Source organism: Mus pahari, chromosome 1, assembly GCF_900095145.1.
Source record: "Mus pahari chromosome 1, PAHARI_EIJ_v1.1, whole genome shotgun sequence".
NCBI classification, from domain to species: domain Eukaryota; kingdom Metazoa; phylum Chordata; class Mammalia; order Rodentia; family Muridae; genus Mus; species Mus pahari.
This window is the reverse complement of record NC_034590.1, coordinates 943,009-967,440: the sequence shown is the minus strand read 5'-3', so window position 1 is coordinate 967,440 and position 24,432 is coordinate 943,009. Positions and strand designations below refer to the sequence as shown.

Sequence of the window (24,432 nt, the reverse complement as noted above, 5' to 3'; positions counted from 1 at the left end):
TTTCCTCACCTTTTTATTTCTAATGCATCTTTGCAGTTACCCTTTTTGCCTGGAGATGAAGATATAGCAGGGGTTAAAGAACCTTTAAAGTTAGGCTGTTGTGAATTCTCTGTTTAGCTCTATACCTCATTTTTTGGTTGGGTTGTTGATTTTTTGGAGCTTAGCTTCTTGAGTTCTTTATATATTTTGGATATTAACCCTCTATAGAATGTGGGTTAGTGAAGATATCTTCCCACTCTATAGGTTGCTGATTTGTCTTGTTGACTATGTTCATTGCCTTATAGAAGCTTTCCAGTTTTATGAGGTCCCATATATCAATTCTTAATCTTAGAGCCTGAGCCATTGAACATTGGTGGGATTGCAAACTTGTACAACTACTCTGGAAATCAATCTCAAGGCTCCTCAGAAATTTGGAAATAGATTAACCTGAAGACCCAGCTATACCACTCTTGGCATATACCCAAAAGATGCCCCACCATACCACAAAAGCAAGTGCTCCATTGTGTTCATAGAGGCCTTATCTGTGAAAACCAGAAGCTAGAAACAACCCAGATATTCCCCAATGGAAAAATGGATACAGAAAATGTGGGTCATTTACACATGGGATAGTATTCAGCTATTAAGAATGAAGACATCATGAGTTTTGCAGGCAAATAGATGGAACTAGAAAATATCCTAGCCAGGCATGGTAGCACACGCCTTTAATCCCATCACTAGGGAGGCAGACGCAGGTGGATTTCTGAGTTCGAGGCCAGCCTGGTCTACAAAGTGAGTTCCAGGACAGCCAAGGCTATACAGAGAAACCCTGTCTTGAAAAACCAAAAAAGAAAAAAAGAAAAGAAAAAAATATCCTAAGTGAGGTAACTCAGACACAAAAGAAGGACATGCATGGTATGTACTCTCTAATACGTGGTTATCAGCCAAAAAAAAAAAAAAAAAAAAAAAAAAAAAGGTACAGACTACCTAGGATACAATCCACAGAACTCAAGAAGGTTAGCATGCAGAAGGGTCCAAGTGAGGATTCTTCAATCCCACATGGGAAGGAGAACAAAGCAATCACAGGAGGCAGGGGGAGGGACCTGGGTGGGAAAGGGGAGGGGTAAAGGGGAAGGAGAACATGACCAGATAAGAGGAGGGGAGGGGGAGACAGGAGAGAAGCCCTGAGGGCCAGCAAAACGAATGGAAATAGGCAACCTCGGGGCGGAGGAGGTGAGGGGACCCTCTAGAATGCACCAGAGACCTGGGTGGTGAGAGACTCTCTGTACTCAAAGGGAGGAATCTTAGATGAAATGCACAAGAATGGGAGGCCAACAGTGGGGAAAGGGAACTTGTGAGTTCACCTCCAGTAGAAAGACAGGGCATCAAGTGAGGGAGGGGTTACCATCCCACAGTCAAAAACTTTGACCCAGAATTGTTCCTGTCTAGAAGAACTGCGGGGACAAAAATGGAGAAGAGACCGAGGGAAAGGAAGTCCAGTGACCTGACCAAATTAGAATCTGTCTCAAGGGGAGGCTCTAAGGTCTGACAACATTACTGAGGCCATGGTGTGCTTACAGACAGGAGCCTTGCGTGGCTGCCCTCCGAGAGACCCAACAAGCAGCCGAAAGAGTCAGAAACAGACACTTACACCCAACCAATGGACTGAAGTTGGAGGCCCCTGTGGCTGAATTAGGGAAAGGCTGGAAGAAGTTGTGGAGGAGGGTGACCTCATCAAAAGACCAGCAGTTTCAACTAACTGGGACCCTTGAGGTCTCTCAGACACGGAGCCACCAACCAGGCACACACTAGCTGATAGGAGCTCCCTGACACACACAGCAGAGGATTGCCTGATCTGGCTTCAGCTAGAGAAGACTAACTAACCCTTAAGAGACTTGAGGCCTCAGGGAGTAGAGAAGCCTGTGGGGTGGAATGGGGTGGGGCAGGATGGGAGGGTGGGGACATCCTCGTGGAGACAGGGGGGAAGAGGAATGGGGTGAGGAACTGTGGCAGGGTGAACCAGGACATGGGTAATGACAGGGTTGTAAGAAAAAATAAAAGTAATAGAAAAAAATAAATTTTATGGAGAGCTATAAAAGAAGTACACACACACTCATCAATAACATATAATAATAGTAAAGACAAAAGAGTAACAAAAACGTGTAGTAGGAAATAGATAAAGTGTTACTTTTTCAAAAAAATCATAAGAAAGGAAGCTTTAAGCAGAACTATCTCAAGGTAATGAGCATTTCTGCCATAGGTGTGTGTATAAGAGTGCCCTCCCTTTCACGCCCCTGATTTTACTAAAGTTAAACTGTCTCTGTTTTAATTCTGATTTCATTCATAGTTGACATGCTGTCCAAATCAGATATGCTCAGTTGCTTTTCTGGGTTTGCTTTATAAGTTCCTGAGATTGAAAACATTTGTCTGTGGTGGTGGGTTCCTTATTGATCTAGCAGGTTCTCCCCCTTTTCATTTCAAAAGGTGCACCATTTATACTCTGAGTTTATTTTATTTTATTTTTTATTTAGTTTTTTGAGACATTAGGAGTATACTCTGAATTTTAGTTTATTAATTTTTTTGAGACATAGGAGTGTACTGTGAGTTTATTTTTGTTTGTTTAATTATTTTGGTTTTCTGAGAGGCCTCCTCTGCCACCCTTCGGGCGGTGATTAAAGGCATGTTCCACCATAATCTGAGTGTCTTTTAGTTTTCAGACAGGGTTTCACTGGGTAGTCCTCGGTGGTCTCTTTTCACAGACATGCAGCTGGCTGTGCCTCCCCCGTTGCTGGGATAGAAGGCATGTGCTACCACGCCCAGCCATGTTTACTGTTACTTGATGACTTGCCCTCTTCATTAATCTACCTCCATTTTATGATCGACCCGAGTTTTCTTTTGATTATGTGAAGATAGTCACTTTGAATCTGCTAGAGTATTTTTTAACATATTTTCTGAAGTTAACACACAGCTGGGTCTGACTTCTTTTCAAATCTAATGTGACAAACCTATACTTTAGCGTTTAGACCAATTACAGTACTTTTAATGCGATTAGTTTTATTATGAGGATCGTCTAGCCTGTCTAACGGACACAGTTCAGTTGTTGCATAGCAATGTGGTCCTCAGTCGCATTTTCTATCTAGAGCATCTCTGCCTTTTCAAGGGCGAGAAAATCAGTTCCGCGCAGAACCGCAGAACCGGAAGTACCTTTTGCTCAAAGGAGGGCGCCTCCCCTTTAAGCGCGCACCCCCGTGGGAACTCCCACAAGCCACTGGGCGCCGCTCGCAGAGCTGGCATCCCCTGAAGAGCCGGGCTTCACGGGGTGGGGGTGGGGGGCTTTGCTGGTGACAACTGTATTTTTTAGGGCCACAGCGCCGAAACTAGCGCGTAGGCTTTTGGAGTTCTGGTGCTGCTAATGCGGAAGGTCCGATCTTTCTGGTCGGAAGAAGAAATTTCAGGGTGGCTTTGGTCTCCACAGAGTAAGGCCGGAGCCAGCGGGCTGGGAGTGGGCGTGTGCGGACGGCAGGGGAGGGTGGCCTTATGTTGATGTGATTGTGTATGTGTGAGTGTGTGTGTCCACACCTTGAGCTCTCTGCATTGTCTGGGGCTCTGTGCTTGTCGCTTTCTGCTCCTACTCGACCACAGGGACCTAAGCAGAGGACCAAGTTTCAGTAAGGAGAGGTCAGGGGTGGAGTCTGAAGTGATGCTTTCCCCGAGGTACAGACCTGAGCTTGGGAGGAGCATTTGAGGCTGAAAGTGCCACTGAGGGTGACCTAGGAGGGCAGTCACTTGTTGAATTCCACGACTTTCTCAGAGCCCTAGCTATGTGAGTGTTGAGGGAGCTGAAGGAAAGTGCTCGCTGAGGGTGCTGCCAGAGCATGATCTGGGATCGCAGACTTGCTCAGGCTCCTGCGAAGGCCATCATTCAAAAGAAGGGCTTGAGAAGGATGGGAACATTATTGCTGCCCATCTTAGATTCAAGAATGAGTTTACTCTTCTCTTCTGTTTGAGAAATGAGTTTTCAATTTTATAATACAGAATTGTCAGTAAATGAAGGAGGAACGTGCACATTCATTCCTCCACCGCAGTGGCCCTTACGCTGTCCCTTCCCTTTCCTGGTGTTTACATGACCATTTCAATTACCCTTGACATTTTCTCCCTAAAATCACTTCCTTTCCCCACATTATAGACAGTGGTCATCTTGGGTTCATTGTCTTCAGTGTTTTGCAGGACCAGGGAGTGTTAGAAATAATGCAAACACTGGTTGGATATTTAAGAAAATGACTCATAAGATCTAGGCTGTATAGTGTACATCTTAATCTCAGCATTTGGGAGGCAGAAGCAGGGGATCACTGTAAACTAAGGATCAGTTTGATCCACATAGCATGTTCCAGGAGGGGTGTGCTACAAAATGAGAACCTGTCTCAAAACAAGAAGGAAACGAAATGAAGGTATTAATGTAGAACAGAATTTTAAAAATTTTATTGTGTTCAGTGTGATAATTTGGAGTCTTTATGTACCCTGGAATGACTAAATCTCTGTAACATTTTTGTAGTGAGCACACTTACTGTGTACTCCTTAGACTTTACAGACTATTAATCACAGTCCATGTTTCATGACACATCTCTGAGCTTCTGTTGTGTAGCCGAAATTCTGTAGCCCTTGATCATCATCCTCCGATCTCTCTCCCTTATGGATCTGCGTCTCCCACTCTTGACCCTGACGCTGCACATCCAGCCTCCGCCACTCAAACCCCGGTAACCAGCATCTTACTGTTCGTAGGAGAGAACAGCTTCGGGCTCCACGTGACCGAGACCATGGTCTCTGTCTTTTTGTTTAAAGACGAAGTCTTTGTCTTCAAAGTTATGTATGTCGGGTTGTGTGTCCATGACCACAGGTTCCCCCCGGAAACCAGGGCGCTAGGATCCCCTGCAGCTTGAGTTCCAGGCACTGTAGCTGTCAGGAGGCTGAACTCTGTCCTCTGGAAAAGCCTTAGCGGCTCTCAGCTCCTGAGCCATCCCCAGCCCCCGCGCTTGCCTTTCTCTTTAGTGTATTGCACGTGTCATTCTCCATGTGTATCCATATTGTAGTAAATGGGTGTGAGCCCCATCCTCTGTGTGCTTTGTCCATTTGTCTGTTGGTGGGGTCGCGTATCACTGCCTTGGAAATGGTGCTGGAAGAGAGGTGGGAGTGCAAATGTCTCTTGGAAGTGTGTAAAGATGTATAAATATTATAAATAATCATAGAATGCATAAATGTGTGTGGTGGAGATGCTCAGTGGGTGCAGTGCATGCAAGCATGGAACTGTGCAGTGCCAGATGCAGCAGTGCATGTCTGCAGTCCCAGCCCTCCTATGGTAAGACAGGGGTGGAGACAAGAGAATCCCTGGCAGGTTGGCTAGCCTGGTGTACGCAGAGGGAAGGAGGGATAAGGAAAGAAGGTGCCCATGCTGGTGCATGGCTGTAATCTCAACACGGGGGATGGAGGAAGGAGCTTTAGAAGTCCAGGGCCAGCCTGGGGTACACGAGATTCTATCTCAAAGAACAACTAAACAAACAATCCTAAAGTGGATTGAAGCAAGGCTTAGTTAGACCTGTTGGCTGGAGCACTGGATCCCCATTTGGTGATGGCTGCTCCCTGGTGCAACATCTTAGGGAGATGTGAGTGTTGTGTGTGCTGCTCAGAGCTTGTGAGCAGAGGGTCAGTGCTGCTGAGTGTAGCACAGAGGCAGAACAGTTGGGTCAGCTGGGCTGAGGTTGAGAAACTCAGTTCTATGACACCTAGACCAAATTTAGTAATATTTTGTTCAAAATCTCCCATAATATGGAAAGAGGGAAACATAAACTCACCTCCNNTGACAGGATGTTTTACAGCTAATTATCTTCATAAAGGATCATGGCTTAATTGANNCAACATAAGTGTTATCATAGATGAGGGAAGGTTCTCAGGAAAGTGGTCCATGGTGCACAGTCCCATTTACTAAAAGTGGGGACAGAATGCTGGACCCTGCCTGAGCATTGCAGCTGCAGCCCCTCCAGCCTTGCTGTGCTTCAGCCCTGAGTTTACCAAGGAGGTGCCACTTGGGTGCTGTAAGCCCCTGTGAGCCTTGATAGGTGGGGTTTCAGAAGGAAGATCTGCTCACAGTAGGAGGAGCNGCCCAGGNGCAGGGCTAGCTGGATCTCAGGGTGGAAGATGGGATCCCTTCTGCTGGCATCTTCTGGAGGAAGTTCAAGGCAGACATGCTTGTGCCCTGCACTCCCACACTGCCCCCTTTGCAGTGTTGTCTGGGTTAGGAGGGGATCGGCTTTGTGTAGACCCCTGTGTGCTTCCAATTTGTGTGTGGGAGGCTGTGAGTGGTGGGAGGGGAGAGAGTGAGTGGGGAGGCTTGAGAAATAAATGTAGCCGATGAAATCACAGTGACAGAAGTCAGCCTGGGAACATCAAGTCACAATCCAATGAAAGGCTTTCTTTTTGTCCCCCAGGAAAGGAAGTCTGAGGAAGAATGGCCAGCTCTAATTGTCAGGACATGGTCTGTGTAAGTTGTTTTTCTCTCTCTGACATGGGGCGACTTTCAGGTTAGGTGACTCCTGCCCGCTTTCCCTCTTGGAGCTTCCCAAGGATCCAGAATCCCCCAGCCCAGTCTGCCCCTTTCCAGTGAGGGCTGGCAGGTCTGAGCACTTCCTGTCTGTGCCTCTTCNCAGCTGGTACTGGGGTTGTCTTTGAANGCGGTCCTCCACATGTGCTCTCTGCTTGGTCTGTGCTCAGGGAGGACTGTNCCTGCAGTGGAGGTGTCAGTCCCACAGGGAAACAGGGGCCTTGGGGCTTCAGAGCTTTGAGGGGATGGTCTCATGGGACTGCCTGGGAAAGCTGACTGACACCTGAGGTGTAGTCAGGCTGATGGCACAGTGTGTGTGAGTGAGTGTCCCCTGTGCATGGCTGTGACAAGGTGACCTCCCTGAGGAGGCTTTAGGGAGAGTTCAGGAGTCAGAGGGAAAGGTCATCTAGGCTGTGATAGGGAGGTGACTGCAGTCTCCAGAGGCAGGGAAGGCCTGAGACACNTTGTCACCTGGAAAGCTTTTTGATTTTTTTTTTTAATGGAACAAAAGATTAAACATAATATGCACATAATGTGGACTCTTATATAGTAAGTTTATGGACTCTTACATAGTATGTAAAATCATTCTCATGATTCCTTGCATGTTTCACCCTGACCCCTGGTGCCATTTCCCTTCTGTGGGTATAACCTGAGGGATGTGGGTGGAGTGGAGAGGCACAGTTATCNGCTATGTAGGTGGGCACAGTCGTCGTTTATGGGGGGCTCGTGCAGTCAGGTGCCTTGAGCATTTCCTTATGGCCCCCTTCCCACACTTGAGTCCTTTCCCTTCTGGTTTCTCATCTTGAAAGCTTCCCCAATTTCACTCTACTTGTGTTTGCCCTTTCAGGGGTCAGTGACATTTAGGGATGTGACTGTTGACTTCTCTCAGGAGGAGTGGGCCTGCCTGGATGCTACTCAGAAGGTCTTATACAGGGACATGATGTTGGAGACCTACAGCAACCTGGTCGCAGTGGGTAAGCCTGTGCCCCATGGATGGGGGATGCGTCCTCTACACTGTGGGCTTTCCTCACTCTGAATTAAAGGACAGTGCCATCTTTCCAGTGGTAGCTGAATCTGGGATGGAGGCCGCTTCCTGTCATTGCTTCTCTGAGAAGGCTGAGGCATCACTGTCAGATCCATCCTGAGTTCCAGGCTAGCCTAGTCTACAGGGTGAGGCCTTGTTTCAAACAACAACAACAACAACAAAACTACATAAGCACACAAATAAAATAAATAAGCAGATGAATCCATAAATAGAATCAGGGGCTAGAGAAACAGCTTGGTGGTTAAGATAACCAGCTGTTCTTGGGGGAGAATCCAGGTTCATTTCCAGCACCACAAGGTGGCTCACAACCATGTGTACTTCCAGCTCCAGGAGATATGATGTCCTCTTCTGGCTTTCTCTATGCCTATTTGTGGTGTTCAGTTATACATCCAGAAATATCCTCACATACACATAAAGTAAAATTTTTATCAAAAAAATTCTAAAAGAGGGAGCTGAGTTCCTTCTTTTTACCATAAGAAGAATGTGTGATTTATTGGTTTGAAAATAGGAGCTTCATGAAGCGACTGCTTGCTCACCCCTTGTTGGTCCTCTCAGCTCTAGTTCAGTGAGAGACCCTGCCTCAAATACTAAAGTGGAGAGAAATCAACGAAGAGACACCTGACACACTCTTCTCTGCAGTACACATGCATGCATGCGTGCCTACACACACCCTCACGGACACATACATACTCTGTACATGCACAACTAAATACAAGAGCCCTTATGGTTTGCTTAGTAATGAATCAGTAGAGTTGACTCAAAGCAGAAGTGGACACACTCTGTTCCCTTCAGTGACCACCTCCTTCACCTGCTTTGTAGTGGATTTTTGGGGTATGAAGGTTTGTGTCTCTCATTGAGCAAATCTGTAAGGATGAGGTGTGAATGTGAAGGAAGACAGCATAAGTGATAATGATAGCAATTTTCATTGCTGAGGAAGTAACTCAGTCATGTTAACACTTTCCCAGCATGCTTAAGACCCTGGTTCCATCCCTGGCATTACTAAATCAATCGATCAATCAATAAATAAAAGTTAAAAAATAATCATTTTGTTTTAGTATAAGTCAGTCTTCAAGGCATTTGAATATAGTGTTTAATCTTAGTAAATCCCTATCCAATTAATAGCATTAACTCAATCTATGTTATTTTCCACTATTATTATTATTATTATTATTATTACTAAATCTTTTTTCAAGGCACATCTTATATAGTGCCTATGGACTATGAACTAGCTATGAAACTAAATCCAGCCTTGAACTTCACATCTCCTTGCCTACACTCTTCAGGAGTGTGACTATGTGTGTGTGCCACCATGGCCAGTTATTGGGAAAATTAAGCATAGAACATTATGGCTGTTACCTAAATAAGTACTATCATTAGTGAGGTGCAGAGAAGAGGTTTACACTAGACAGCATATCTGTGATGGGTTGAATATGCTTGGTCCATAGTGAGTTATACTGTAAGGAGATGTGGCCTTATTGGGGGAATTATGTCACTGGGGGGCATGGAGACCCTCTTCCTAGCCACATGTGAGCCAGTCTTTTCCTGTCTGCCTTCGGATCAAGATACAGAACTCTCAGCTCTTCCAGAGCCATGCCTACCTGGATCCTGCCATGCTTACTGCCATGATGAAAATGGACTGAACCTTTGAACCTGTAAGCCAGCCCCATTTAAATGTTAGAAGAGTTGCCTTGGTCATGGTGTCTCTTCATAGCAATGGAAACCTTAACTAAGAAGACAGATGTGCTGGGGAGGCAGAGGCAGGCAGATTTCTGAATTCGAGGCCAGCCTGGTCTACAAAGTGAGTTCCAGGACAGCCAGAGCTATACAGAGGAACCCTGTCTTGAAAAAAAAAAAAAAAAAAAAAAAAAAAAAAAAAAAAATACAGACGAAGACAGATGTGGGTACCAGGGACTGGGGTATTGCTGTGATAGACCTGGTCATGTTTTTGTTTGGAGAAATGTGGGTTTTGGGACTTTGGATTTGGGAAGCAGTGGAATGCTTCAAGTGGGGCTTAATGGACCATCCTAGTAGGAGTATGGAAGACATTGGTGCTGTGGGTGATTTGAACTGTGCAGACTTGGTCCAAGAGGTCTCAGTAGAGAAGAATATTAGCATATGGCCTAGAGACTGTTTTTGTGATATTTTGGTAAAGAATGTGGCAGCTTTTTGTCATTGTCCGAAGAATTGGCCTGAGGCTAAGCTGAAGAGATTTAGATTAATTGCTTTGACAAAGGAAGTCTCAAAACAGCCTGGTGTAAATTCTGTTGTGTGGTTACTACAGCTCACTCTTATGAAGAGTGTTTTAATGTAAAGGATCAAGCTGAGAAAGGAAAAATATAAAATATATGGTTCAAGGAGTAAAGAAGCACCAGGAAGTGGAATGGAGCTTAATCCCATGATCAAGAATATTTAATGGAAAGAAGCTAATAAATCTTTATCATTTGCTTTTTTTTTTTTTTTAAAAAAAAAAAGAATATTGCTGGGCAGTGGTGGCACACACCTTTGATCCCAGCACTTGGGAGGCAGAGGCAGGTGGATTTATGAGTTCGAGGCTAGCCTGGTCTACAGAGTGAGTTCCAGGACAGCCAGGGCTACACAGAGAAACCCTGTCTGGAAAAACCAGAAAAGAGAGAGAGAGAGAGAGAGAGAGAGAGAGAGAGAGAGAGAGAGAGAGAGAGAATATTAAATGGAATTAAGGGAGTGCTGACCTCAGGGTAAGCAAGATCCCACCCAGCTAAGCTTATTGTTTATATGTTTGCAGTTGAACAAAGAATAGTTATACCATGTTAATTGTTTTTATTTGGACTTTTAATGTCAAATGAATTACACCATTAAAAGGAGGGCATACCTGTGATCCAGACCTTGAAGCTGGAAGACAGAAGATCTTGAGGCATAGTGGCCATGAGAAACTTTGACCCAGGCATGGTGGAATACACCTTTTATCCCAGGAGACAGAGGCAAGCAGATCTCTGAACCCAAGGCCAGCTTGGGACAGAGCGAGTTCTAGGTGAAGAAAAGCCTGAGTTGAGTCGTGGTAATACATGCCTTAGATCCCAGCATTCAGGAGACAGAGCCATGTGATCTCTTGAGTTCAAGGTCAATCTACAGAGCAAGTTCCAGGACAGCCAAGCTTAGGCAGTGAAGGAGTTGGAAAGCAGAAAGCTGGTGATGATGTAATAGAAGAAGGGGGCCATGATCCAGCTCCAGCAAGCAGCTTCAGCCATGTGGCTCATATTTTTTTAAGAGTAAAAAATATGGGTTGGAGAGATGGCTCAATGGTTAAGACCTCTTCCAGAGGTCCTGAGTTCAATTCCTAGTAACTACATGGTAGCTCACAACCATCTGTGATGGGATCTGATGCCCTCTTCTGATGTGTCTGAAGACAGCTACAGTGTACTCATAAATAAATATTAAAAAAAAAGAATAAAAAATATAAGGAACTACTGGGATAATTGATGCTGGTTAGTTGTAGCTAAGAAATTAGTGGTGATTAAGAAGTGACCAGCATCAATGAGGTGAAGTCTTCTGGGAAGTGTTTTCTGAGAGCACAAAGAAGCTGTTTCAGAAATAGCCAAGGTTGTATCTCGTGCTGCAGCAGGACTTGGTAATGTATGAGTCACCCAGGTGGTACTGATTTTAAAGGCATAAAGGGATCATGGAAAGCAGCTGAGGCTTGACACTGTAAGAGGCTCCAGTCTGGAGCCTATGAGAGGATATTGGTGAAGCCTAGTTGCAGAAGAAGACCCCAGTATATTGGAGATGCCAGTACCGTGGGATGACCAGCAGGAACAGCAGCAGCAGTGGAGTTGAGTCAACCAGTCCCTGGAGTGATACAGAGGACAGAGTTGGAGAAGTAGCACGAGCCCTTTGGAGGAACCCAGACGATAATGTGTGGATCCCATACATGTGTGCCTTGGAGACCCCAAGATGTTCAAGATGCTAGAGCTGTGGGATATCTGCTGAGAAAGCTGCTAACAGGGAGTGGAATCAGTCCCAGTTTGTTGCAGTCAACAAAGATGAAAAGAAGTTGGAGATCTGGGCGGTGGTGGCGCACGCCTTTAATCCCAGCACTCGGGAGGCAGAGAGGCAGGCGGATTTCTGAGTTCGAGGCCAGCCTGGTCTACAGAGTGAGTTCCAGGACAGCCAGGGCTACACAGAGAAACCCTGTCTCGGAAAAACCAAAAACAAAAAACAAAGCAAAAACAGAAGTTGGAGATCTGCAGAGTGCTTTGACATCAGCTATGGAGATGCAGTTTGGAGTTAGCCCAGCTGGTTTTTCATCTTGTTTGGTTCAGTATTTCCTCACTATGATGCTTTGGAATGATATATCCTGTGATGTTTAAGGTATGTGATCTGCTTTTTGTTTTTGACTTTATAGAGGATTACATTTTAAGTGTTTGAATGAGTCTTAGAAAAGACTTTGAACTTTGGATTCTTAACATTGTTGAGGCTGCTATAGACTATGGGGACTTTTGAAGTTGGACTAAATGTGTTTTGCATTCTGCTATGTTTAGGTGTGGCCCCATAGACCCATGTGTTTGAACAAGCCTACAGGGGCCAGGGAGTGGAATGTGGGGTTTTGACTATGCTTGGCACATAGGGAGTGGTACTCTTAGAAGGTGTGGCCTTATGGGAGGAAGTGTGTCACTGTTGGGATGGGCTTTGAGACCCTCCTCCTAGCCACGTGGGAGCCAGTCTTCTCCTGGCTGCCTTTGGGTCGAGACATAGATCTGGACTTGAGAGATGGCTCAGCAGTTAAGAGACTGCTCTTCTAGAGGCTCTGAGTTTGATTCCCAGCAATCATATGGTGGCTCACAACCATCTGTAATGAGATACGATGCCTTCTTCTGGTGTGAAGACAGCTACAGTGTCCTCATATAAAGAAAAAAAAAAGTAGAACTCTTAGTGCCTCCAGCGCCATGGCTTCTCTGGATGCTGCAGTGCTCCCTGATATGATGATACTGGATGGAACCTCTAAACCTGTAAGCCAGTCCCAATTCAATGTTGTCTGTTACAAGAGTTGCCTTGGTCCTGGCATCTCTTCACAGCAAGGGAAACCCTAGCTAAGACAATAGCTAAGGGGTCATGTTCTCACTCATTCTTGTCACTCAATGACAAGCCCCTTTCTGCTATTAAAGGGATTAAAACACCTTTCAGAAGCAGCTGGTTTCTTGCCTAGGTTACTTTTTTTCTCCTCTATAGTCTTTCCTCAGCATTATATTGGCTTTTAGGATATTTATCTGTTTTTATGAGACAAAGTCTTGCCTTGCCACCCCTTGCCTGACTCATTCCCTCAGCTGCTGGGCTAGTAGGTATGAACCACTGTGCCAAGCTTTGAAGGAAGTTTGCCAGATCCAGTGGCAAAGGTATATATATATATTTACTATAAAGATATATATATATCTTTATAGTAAATAAGTCTGCACTTTTAAGATCTGCACAGGCAGGGCATAGTGGCACACACCTTTAATTCCAACATTTGGGAGACAGAGGCAGGCAGGTCCAGTAAAAGTTCAAGTACCACATTCCAGACCATTCCTGGATTATTAGAGAAACCAAGTCCCCCCCCCCAAAGAAAATAAATAAATACATACATAAATAAACAAATAAATAAATGTCAATATTTTGATTCATTTCTTTCTCTCTTTCATTTAAGTGGGAAGTTGCATTTCCAAGCCAGCTCTGATCGTCTTACTAGAGCAGGAGAAAGAGCCCTGGATGGCTGTGAAGGAAGAAACAGACAGGCTGAGCCCAGGTGAGTAAGAGTGAGGTATTTCATTATTGGTTGTGTGTGTGTGCACACACGTGTGCAGGTATCCTAAGAGGCCCTAGAGGGGGTCAGCTCCCTGGGGCTGGAGTGATAGGGGCTGCTGGGTCTCTAACCCAGGGCCTCTGGCAGAGCTCTCAGAGTTCTTGACCACTGAACCAAAGCCAAGACAGTTTCAGCACCAGTGAAAGCTGTAACGCAGGGAGGGGCACCAAATGTTTGAATTCTGTGCCTTCATGGTCGCTGTAGTCACAGTGTGATGGTGGAACCTGTGCTTTTAACTGAAGCACAGAGAAGGTGGCAAAGGCAGATCCCTTGGTCTTACCTGTGCAGCTCCAGGCAAATGAGAGACCTTGACTCACAAAGAACAGACAGGAGCATCTGAGTGCCCACACACCACACAGCCTTCTACCTAGCTTGGCAGGGAGCTGTGATGACTCCTCTTAATTGTCAACTTGTCCACATCTGGAGTTAACTGAACCCCAACAGCTTGGTACACCTGTGAGAGATTTTTGTTAATTAAATAACTTGAGGCGCTGCTTCTGATTCCCACTGGAACTGAGGCCATGTGACTCTGGTTTGTCAAAGGCAGAGAAGAAGTGATCCCAAGAAAGTGACCCTAAGTAAGCCACCCCTGAATAGAACTGCGGGACCCAGCCAGTCTGAACCTGTGTCACAGGGATCCTGAGTAATTAAAATGTCCTCAGGACCCCTTGTGGAGAGAAGGAGAGGCTAAGGGGCCTAATCCCAGGGGAAGTGCTCAGCTGACGGAGGTCCTCGAGTAGTAATCATTGGGCATGCTTCCTGGCTCTTGTTTTATATTTTCTGTAACTCATATGGTGGATTACATTTATTGATTTATGTATGTGAAACCATCCCTGGAACTCTGAGATGAAGCCTACTTGATCATGATGGATCATATTTTTAAGTGTTCTTGAATTCAGTTTTCAAGTATTTTACTGAGAATTTTTGTATCTAAGTTCATTGAAGAAATTGGTCTGTGGTTCTCTTTGTTGGATCTTTATGTGGTGTGGGTATCAAGGTGCCTGTGGCCTACCTCATAAAAAGAATCGGAAGGTGTTTCTTGTGTTTCTATTTTGAGCATTGATTTGAGCATGAGCTGTTCTTTGAAAGTTTGGTCGAATTTTGAGCTAAAGCATATGGCCCTTGCCTTTTTGTTGTTGTTGTTGTTGTTGTTGTTTGGGAGACTTTTAATTACTGACTCTATTTCACTAGGGGTTATAGACTGCTTAAATTTTTTTTTATCTAGTCTTCCATTAACTTTGTTAAGTGGTATGTATTGGAAACATCACTCATTTTCCAATTTGGTGGAGTTTAGGTTTTTAATTGCATGTCCTAAATGAACCTCTGGATTTCCTATGTATCTATTGTTATGTATAGTGAAAACTTTTGAGAATTTTTAACTTTGGTTTCCTTAAAAAACAAAGAAATTATAAGGATGTGCTTTCATTTTAAACCCAGTTGTAGGGAAGTGGAGCTGCGGCAGACTGTCCACAGCAGCTGACCATGATTTGCTTCATGCTCTGGTTTTGCCAGCTGCATTTAATTTCTTTGACTGTGTGATGGTTGGAATATTGGGACCTTTCAGAGGGTACATAAATTCAATGCACTCCGAGATGCAGGATTATTGGTCCTTTAGGGAGGTCTTTTCAGTTTGCATTTAGCAGTTGTCAAAGAAGAAACAAAAGAAAAGAAATTAGATTCAGGGATTTTTCTAACTCCTCTCTCCCCTCTATGCTTGTTTTTCTGCAATCTAGTGTCAGTGGAAAAAACTGGCAGGGCAGTGGTGGTGGTGGTGGTGGTGGTGGTTAAAGGGTGGGAAAGAACAAAGTAGCAAAGACCAGCCACAATTATGGTCCCTTTTCATCTCTTCATTTTGCTATTTTGTTTTTTTCTGCCTTTTATTTAATTTGGCTAAGAATTAAGAAATGTATTTAATTTGTCAAGAATTACCTGCTCAGCCCCATCACCACCTCCCCCAGCTGTTAGGACTCGTCTCCAGACACCAAGTCCAGAGTCGGCCCCCAGCCAGTCGCCAGCCACCTGTGAACAGCGAATAGGGACTGACCAGTGGGGGACCAGGTGACCAGGCTCCGTCTCCATCCATTTCCCCTTGGCCAACCACAGGGCCAGCTAGAATGGCAATAACGACTTTGAATACACATTAAAAACAAACACAACTAAACACTCCAACATAAGCAATAACGGCGGCTTCCGCTGCCAGAGAAGACTTGGTTTATGTGTCAGTTTTTACTTTGCAGGTAGAAATTTACATTATTATTATTATTTAATTATTTTTAAAAAGCAATCAAGCTTGAAAGTTATGAAACCCCACAGATCCTGGCAAATGTGCCCAACCAATTTTACTTAGTGGAGAGAGAAAGGAAAGAGGAGAAAAATGAGTTTGCCAGAAAAGTGCCTGGTTCTGTGTGCCTGTTCTATCATTGAACTCACAGGAATTTTGTTCTAGATCTTTCTAGGCCACAGTATTCTACTTAGTCGTCAACTGGATAATAACTCACTGTTTAATGCGTATCGAGAACCTCAGCACGTGTGGGCAGGGGTCTGGTGACTTTGGGAGATATTTCTGTTGAGGCCACACAGTCGTGCAGAGAAACACACAGGTGTGCAGGCAATGAGAGGAGCGGCGGGTAGGTGGTCGCCATGGTTACTACCATCGCAGGCAGGGTGACATGCAAGGAAGAAGGTCTATGGTTGGTCGCTTTTGCAGCTGGCCCCTGGGCCCACTGAGCCAGCCATGTGAGATTTTTCTCTCCATTTGGCTGGGGATAAAGTGCTTTCTTCCCACTTGGCCTAGGATCTGGCTATTGGTCTGTGGTAAACGCCATCTTTACCAAGGTGCTCCTGGAAAAGTGGGTGCCATTCAGATTTTCCTGCCATGAATCATTTGGTAAGGCCAGATCAGAACCAGATGGCTGAAGATGAACTAAAAATGAATCTCCCTCTCTCGGATAAATTGGGTGTTTCAGATTTAGCGGTTTACTTGAAGTATACATACCAAGAAATCCCTGTCTGGTGAATACTCTGAAACGCCCTCCCTCTTGAATAAAAAGACACACATATGCCTGAAAAAAAAAAAAAGAATTTTCTCAATGAGTTAACTCTTTGTTTCATTGATTCCTAATCTTTTTTCCTCTGTTTCTATTTTATTGATTTCAGCCTTGAGTTTAATTATCCTTTATGGGCTATTCCTTTTGAGTGTAATTTCATCTTTTTGCTCTAGAGCTTTTTGTTCTGGTTAAGTTGTCAGAATGAGAGCTGAAAGTCCCAGAAAACATCTTCAACAAAATCATAATTAAAATTTCACCAACTTAAAAAAATGCCTCTAAATGTACAAGAAGCTTACCAAAAATATAAAACAGATTGGACCAGAAATAAAATCCTCCTGCCACATAATAATGAAAACACTAAATATACAGAACAAAGAAAGATTATTAAAAGCTTTGAGTGGAAAAGGACAAGTAATAAATAAAGGCAGACCTATCAGAACTATACCTGACTTCTCCACTGAGACTCTAAAAGCTAGAAGGGTCTGGACAGATGTCTTGCAGACCCTAAGTGACCACAAATGTCAACTCAGACTACTATACCCAGCAAAACTTTCAATCACTATAGATTGATAAACCAAGATATTCTATGACAAAACCAAACTTAAACAACATAATTACACTAACCCAGCCCTACAGAGGATACTAGAAGAAAAACTCCAACCCAGTGAGGCTAACTACACTCAAGAAAATACAAATAATTTCATCCCATTAAGGCCAATAGAAGAGAAATACACACAGAGACACACACACAACCACTACCAACATCAAAATAACAGGAAGTAGCAACCATTGATCACTAATATCAGTGAACTCAATTCCCCAATAAAAGACACAGGCTAACAGAGCAGATGCTTAAACAGGGTCCACCGTTCTGCTGTACACCAGAAACGTATCTCAGCAACAAAGATAGATAGTATCTTAAAGTACTGGGGAAAGTTTTGCAAGCAAATGAACCTAAGAAACAAACTGGAGTAACCATTCTAATATCTAATAAAATAGACTTTCAACCAAAAGTAATCAAAAGAGATTGGGAAGGACACTTCATACTCATCAAAGAAAAAATACACTAAGCTGACATCTGAATTCTGAACATCTGTGCTCCAAATGCAAGGGGCATCAACATTTGTAAAAGAAACATTACTAAAAGCTTAAATCATACATTGAAGCTCCCATAGTGGGAGACTTCAACACCCCACTTTCACCAATGGACAGGTCCTTGAGACAGAAACTAAACATTAGAAAAATAATGAAACTAACATAGGTTATGATTCAAATAGACCTAACAGATATCTATAGAACATTTATTTCACTCAAACACAGAAGAATATACTTTCTCAGCACCTCGGGGAACCTCCTATAAAATTGACCATATAACTGATCTCAAAGCAAGCCTTAACAGATACAAGATTGAAATAACCCCTTGCATCTTATCAGATCACCATGGACTAAAGCTGGAATTCAACAACAGAAACAACAGAAAGCCTATAAATTCATGGAAACTGAACAACTCTCTACTAAATGATTGCTGGCTAAGGGAAGAAAGAGAGGGAGAGATGTAAAGCTTTCTAGAATTTAATGAAAGTGAGGGCACAGTAAACCAGCAAACACATCCAAGAGGAGTAGACAGCAGGGAATAATCAAACTTGTGTGTAGCTTAGTTTTCAAAACCTACTTTTAATAAGGGTTCTCAAATGCTTTGACACACCCCCTTCTAGCCCACCTACTAAAGGTATGGGAAAAAGGATGGTAAATAGGACAAGGGGATGTGGACCTGTCTAGTAGTAGTTCTTTCTGATGGTTTATCAGGATACCAGCAGTCCAGTTCAGTAGGGTCAGGATACCAAACATGAATTGGCAGTAGTGACATGATCCAGCAGAAACAGCCAGGCCTCCACTGAATTGCCGTAAATCGGTGTGAGTGACCAGAACCAGCTGGGACACCAGGAAAAGTTCACTGTCATGCTTCTCTCAATGAAGTGAAGAGGCAGTACCAACAAAGCATTGCAAGGCTAGCTATTCAAGGGTGACTACATTGTCTGTTGAGTCCTATTTATACTCTCTCCAAACATCACCTCTCCTCCCACAGGTCTTGCCTCAGCAAAACACAATGTGAGTCTGCCACAGTAAGACACTACCTGAGTCTGTATCACATGACCCAACCAGAAACTTGCACTTCACTCAGAACTGAAATCAATTAGAAACAGAGAACAATATGAAGAACAAACAAAACCAAGAGCTTGTGTTATTAGAGTGAGATCTCTCAATTTTTCTTAAATGTAGGTACATACCATTATGAATTTGCCTCTTAGAACTTCATACCTTCATAGTGTCCCTTAAGTTTAGATTGTTGTGCCTTCGTTTTCATTCATTCTAGGAAGTCTTTAATTTCCCTCTTAATCTCTGTCTTGACCCAATTTTCATTGAGTAGTATGGTTCAATTTCAAGCGTTTGTAAGCTTTCAGTTTTTCTGTTGTTACTAATACCCATGGTTGTTACATAGCATTCAAGGTGTTATTTGAATTTTCTTGTATTTGTTGAGACTTGTTTTGTGCCCATGTATGTGCTCAATTTTGGAAAAAGTTTGATGATGTGCTAAGAAGAAGGTATAGTTTTTTGTGTAAATATCTATATGGTCAATTTGGTTTATAATATCAGTTAGTGCCAGCATTTCCCTGTTTAATTTTTGTCTGATTGACCTATCTATTGGTGGAGTTGGGTATTGCAGTCTCTTGCTGCAATATGTGATTATGTGATTTAAGTATGTGATTTAAGCTGTAATTTTTTTGTCTGTTTTTGTTTTTACTAAATTGGATGTTAGATGTTTGGTGCATAAATGTTGTTGGATTGTTCCTTTGATAAGCATTTAATGTCCTTTTGTATTTCTCTTTTTTTTTAATTTTTATTTTATTTTATTTTTTATTTATTTATTTTTTGGGGGGTTTTCGAGACAGGGTTTCTCTGTATAGCACTGGCTGTCCTGGAACTCACTCTGTAGACCAGGCTGGCCTCAAACTCAGAAATTCACCTGCCTCTGCCTCCTGAGTGCTGGGATTAAAGGCGTGTGCCACCACGCCCAGCCTTTCCTATCTCTTTTGGGTAGTTTTAGTTTGAAGTTATTTTGTTAGATATTGAAATGACTACACCAGCTTGGCTCTTAGATCCATTTGTTTGGATTGGACATATCTTCCCATTTCTAACCTGTTCTACTGTAAAGAGTATTGTCTGACATACACTTTCCTTACTGCTGCTCTCCCTGTTCTTGTTCAGCTTCTCAGATATTACTTTAGAGTCTAGCCATGCATTAAATGGCTTTTATGTTACAAGAAAATGTATGTGTGTGTGTGTGTGTGTGTGTGTGTGTGTGTGTTTGTTTGTTTGTTTTACTGGAAAATAAGTTATTCTTGCTTTCTCCTTTTCTTTCAGGTTTGGAGACAGATTATGATGCTGGAAGTATATCTCCAGAAAATTCTACTAGTAATGGAAAATGTCCCAAACAGAGCATAAAGCAGTTAAGTAGAATTCTTGATCTCGAGGGCTCTACTTTTAGTAATGGCCACAACTATAGTACATTCAGTGTACTACAGGGTTATCAAGGAGGAGATACTGGTCAAAAGGTTACTAACAAGGAAGGAATGCCTCCTTATACCTGCCAGACTCTTGCTCACAACATAGAAAAACCATATGAGTGTAAAGAGTGTGGGAAGTGCTTCGATTGTAGTTCAACTCTCACTCAGCATCAGAGTGTTCACACTGGAGAGAAGCCCTATGAGTGTAAGGAGTGTGGGAAGGCCTTCAGACTCCCCCAACAGCTCACAAGACATCAGAANTCTCACAGTGGTGAGAAACCTTTCNAGTGTAATGAATGTGGGAAGGCTTTTCATCTTCCTGACCTGCTNAANTANCATAAANNCATTCATNCAGGTNNAAANCCATTTGAATGCAGNGAATGTGGGAAGTCCTTCAACCGTGTCTCTAACCTTGTTGAACATAGGCTTATTCATGCTGACGTGAAACCATATGAATGTAACGAGTGTGGGAAAGCCTTTAAACGACACAAAAGCCTCATGCAACATCAGAAAATTCATTCTGGTGAGAGACCCTTTCAGTGCCATGAATGTGGGAAGGCCTTCATTGTTCTGACTCATCTCACTAGGCACCAGACTATTCATACTGGAGAGAAGTCATTTGAGTGCAAGGAATGTGGCAAGAAATTCAGAACTGCCACACATCTTGTTCAGCACCAGAGTATTCATACTGGTGAGAAACCCTTTGAATGCAATGTGTGTGGGAAGGCTTTTCGGCTTCAGATATATCTTTCTGAGCATCAGAAAACTCACATGGAAGCGAAACTCTTTGAATGCAATATATGTGGGAAGGTCTTTAAGCTTCAGGTATACCTTTCTGAGCATCAGAAAACTCACACTGAAGAAAAACCCTTCAAGTGTAAGCTCTGTGGGTCAGCCTTCAGAAGTAGGTACCAACTTAGTAAGCATCACACAATTCATACTGACGAGAAACCCTATCAGTGCAAGGAGTGTGGGAAATGCTTTCGTCAAAGGTCCAATTTTACTGATCACCAGAGTATTCACACTGGGAAAAAACCTTTCCAATGTAAAGAGTGTGGGAAATTTTACAGGCTTAATACACTTCTCATTCGTCATCAGAAATCTCACAGTAGTGAGAGACCTTATGATTGTAAAGAATGTGGAAAGGCTTTCCATCTCCCCAGTGAACTTAATAACCATCAAATTGTTCATACAAATAAGAGACCCTTTGAATGCAAGGTATGCGGGAAGTCCTTCAAGCGTGAATCCACTCTCATTCAACATATGGCCATTCATGCTGGTGTGAAATCATATGAATGTAAAGAATGTGGGAAAGCTTTTATTCACCGCTCAAGCCTATTGCACCATCGGAAAATTCATTCTGATGAGAAGCCTTTTAAGTGTCAGGAGTGTGGAAAGGCCTTCGTTGTTCTGGCGTACCTCATTCGGCACCAGAGCATCCATACTGGAGAGAAACCATTTGAATGTCGGCAGTGTGGGTCAGCCTTCAGATATAAGTCCCAACTCAGTAAACATCAGAGAATTCATAGTGATGTGAAACTCTTTCAGTGCATGGAAGGTGGAAATGACTTTGTTCATGGACTAGACCTTAGAATTCATCAGGAAATTCATACTAGTGAGACTCCCTTTCAATGTAATGAATATGGGGAGCCCTTTCATAATCATAACCAATTTTCTTGGACATGTTAGACTTCGTACTGGTAGGAAACCCTATCACTGTAAGGAATGTGGAAAGAGCTTCAGTTTGAGCTTAGGCCTTCTTTAACATAAAAGAACCCATGCTGGTGTCAATCACTATGAATGCAAGGAATGTGGGAACATTTATAGAATTAGCTCAAACTCTTCAGAGAGTTCATTGAGGTTTGAAACCATGTGAATGAGAAGAATCAGGAAAACTCTTTATTGTAAATGGTGAGTTTAGACATCATCAGAAAATCTGTAATAGCCAGGAGTCCTATTCGTGTAAGGAAGATGGACAAGCCATTGTATGAAAATGTTACTGAACATCAGGGTCCTCATATTGGGAATACTATGACTTAAAATAATGTGGGAATTTTAATCTGCCCTGGATATGGTGAATATTGGTGTATTCTATACTGTTAATGCCAAGAAGCTCTTTAGAATGAGAATGTGGGAAGTGGGTTGATAAGAGTAAATACTTTGTTGAGATTTTCATGTCAGAAATCCAGGGTAGTGATCATTTTCTTGATTTACTCTCCTCTTGTTAGTTGTATAAATTTTATTCACCAATCATTAATCATCCAGGATAATCAATTTAGGGATAATAGTTATTGGAACTGAGTATTTGGTTAGTTCCCATGGTCTGTAAAAGCGTTTTTAAAGTTTTCTCCTTTTATCAACATTAGTATAACTGACATGAAAGGTTAATTGTACTTTAGATAGTTTGGGAAAGTCTCATGCTTTTACTCACTGTTACACTTTAAATAACAATTCTGGATACATTTAATGGATGAACATGAAAGGATTTGAATTGTTCCCCATTCCTTAAGTATTTGTGTGGACATTTTTAAAAATCAGTCATTTATGAATAAGTACTTTCTAAAGGGGTGAAACCCATAAAAATTTCAGGGTGTAAAACTCTATAATTCAACCCCTTCTGCCCACATGTGAAGATAAAGTATACATTTTTGATAGGACAAGCAAGTCCCCAGGCTCCTCCATCTCTTTTTCTTGCTAAGACCATTTTAGGTTTGACTAAAATTTGACTAGAATTTCCTTGATGGAGAATATTGTGGAAAATTGTCCAACTCTACTTAGAGACTGGAGTTTAAATAGCTTCTGATAATTTAACCTATCTTCTGTTAAGTGCCCTGTGTGTTTAAACCTCTCCCTCCAGCTATATGCTTATTTTTGGCTAATTTTAAACTACTTGCTTGTCCAAAAGCTCCCCCTGTAGCTCCTGAAAAGGATGGTAATAGGATGTGTGTTTTCCTCTAAATGCCAGGGCCGTTCCTGGGTTCCAAATGCACGGATGTACTCAGAGCGGGCTGCAATAAAGACTTTTCATTTTGAAGTAAACTGTCTGAATGGTCTTCTCTTGTGGGCTCCCTATAGTGCATTAACAAAAATAGCCAAATTGAAACCACTTATAAAAATGTTGGAAAATTTTTATCCATATGAAAAACTTGGATATTCAATAACACACATCTGTATCCTCACCTAGATTGAATATTGTAAACAGTTTACAAGGTTGACCCTGTTTTTCTGTGTAAATAGATATTCCAGGCAGTACCATTAAGATTATGTTTTAGAGTTTGGAGTGGAAATGCATGCTCAAATTCTAAGGAAGTGTAAAGCTAAGACAGGAGGATCAAGAGTTGGATGCAAGTCTAGCTATATACTGACTTTAAGTCCAACTGTGGCAGTATTGAGACCCCTTATCAAATAAATAAGTAAAAGTTGTAGACATGACATTATAACCCTTACTACATCATCCAAGCTGGAATGTCATCTGTATTACAGAACCATAAATATTCTTAAGGAAATGATTCAGAATTTATGACATTTAGAAATTTGTCATTGGCCTCCAAACTCCTTTTTTTTTTCAAATTATTATATATCCTGAGGAGAATCTTGTATAGATAGAGATTTGGCCTTGCTCTGTTTTATATTAAGTTTTCAGTGTTGATTTAACCCAGGGGTTGTGCACAGTGTTATTGTATCCTTCTATACAAGGGCAATTAGATTCAGATGAAATATTTTGGATAAAAAAGCATTGCAGGATGTATGTCCTGTTCCAACATGTCTAGAAACATTTATGTGTCAGCTATAATATTATATCTATTAAAATATCTATTAAAAGGTCTAGTTTGTTATGTATAAGTAGTCTATGTAGTTCCAAACAGATAGTTACAGTTTAATCTTGGTTAAATATAAGTAAAGATTGAAATCAACTTTAAATTGATAGTATAATAATGTTGTATGGTGTAACTTGAATACCATGATTTAAGTTGTATGGTATAACGAATGCTGTACTCAGTTCTTGTGTTGTAGACATAACATTTTATCTTTTCTTGATTTATGTCATCTTTTCATCAAGTGACCTGTATAATTGAAAAACTCAAAACTCATCATTCCGTGAAAAGAGTAGAGAAACTGCTTTCATACTGAGCTGTTGGGGATTTTGTTGTGGAGAACACTGATGGAATGCAGCCAGGATAGAATGGATTTTTCCCTTTTGTCCAGTACTGACCAAGGAGGGAATTTTCTCTAAGACTTCTTTATATGAATTAAAGACAGCTGCTTAAAAGGTTGCCTTTTCTACCCAGTTAACACTATCTATTAGAAAAAAAGTCATAAAACTTAGATGGATTTAAAGGTAGAAATAGGTCCCAGTTCTTGGATATGGTCTAAAAGGAAACAACAAACTGAAT

The 24,432-nt window shown here is 42.4% G+C and overlaps 1 protein-coding gene across 1 annotated transcript; it reads left to right on the top strand.

Annotated features, from left to right (window-relative positions):
- The first annotated feature begins 3,358 nt into the window (after positions 1 to 3,358).
- On the top strand, positions 3,359 to 23,182 carry LOC110324189 (zinc finger protein 59-like). Its single transcript, XM_021201534.2, is given in 6 exon segments — positions 3,359 to 3,452; positions 6,456 to 6,508; positions 7,416 to 7,542; positions 13,270 to 13,368; positions 19,896 to 21,709; positions 21,711 to 23,182. Coding segments are annotated over 5 exon segments (2,166 nt in total). The 5' UTR covers positions 3,359 to 3,452; positions 6,456 to 6,475; the 3' UTR covers positions 21,804 to 23,182.
- The last annotated feature ends 1,250 nt before the right edge of the window (positions 23,183 to 24,432 follow it).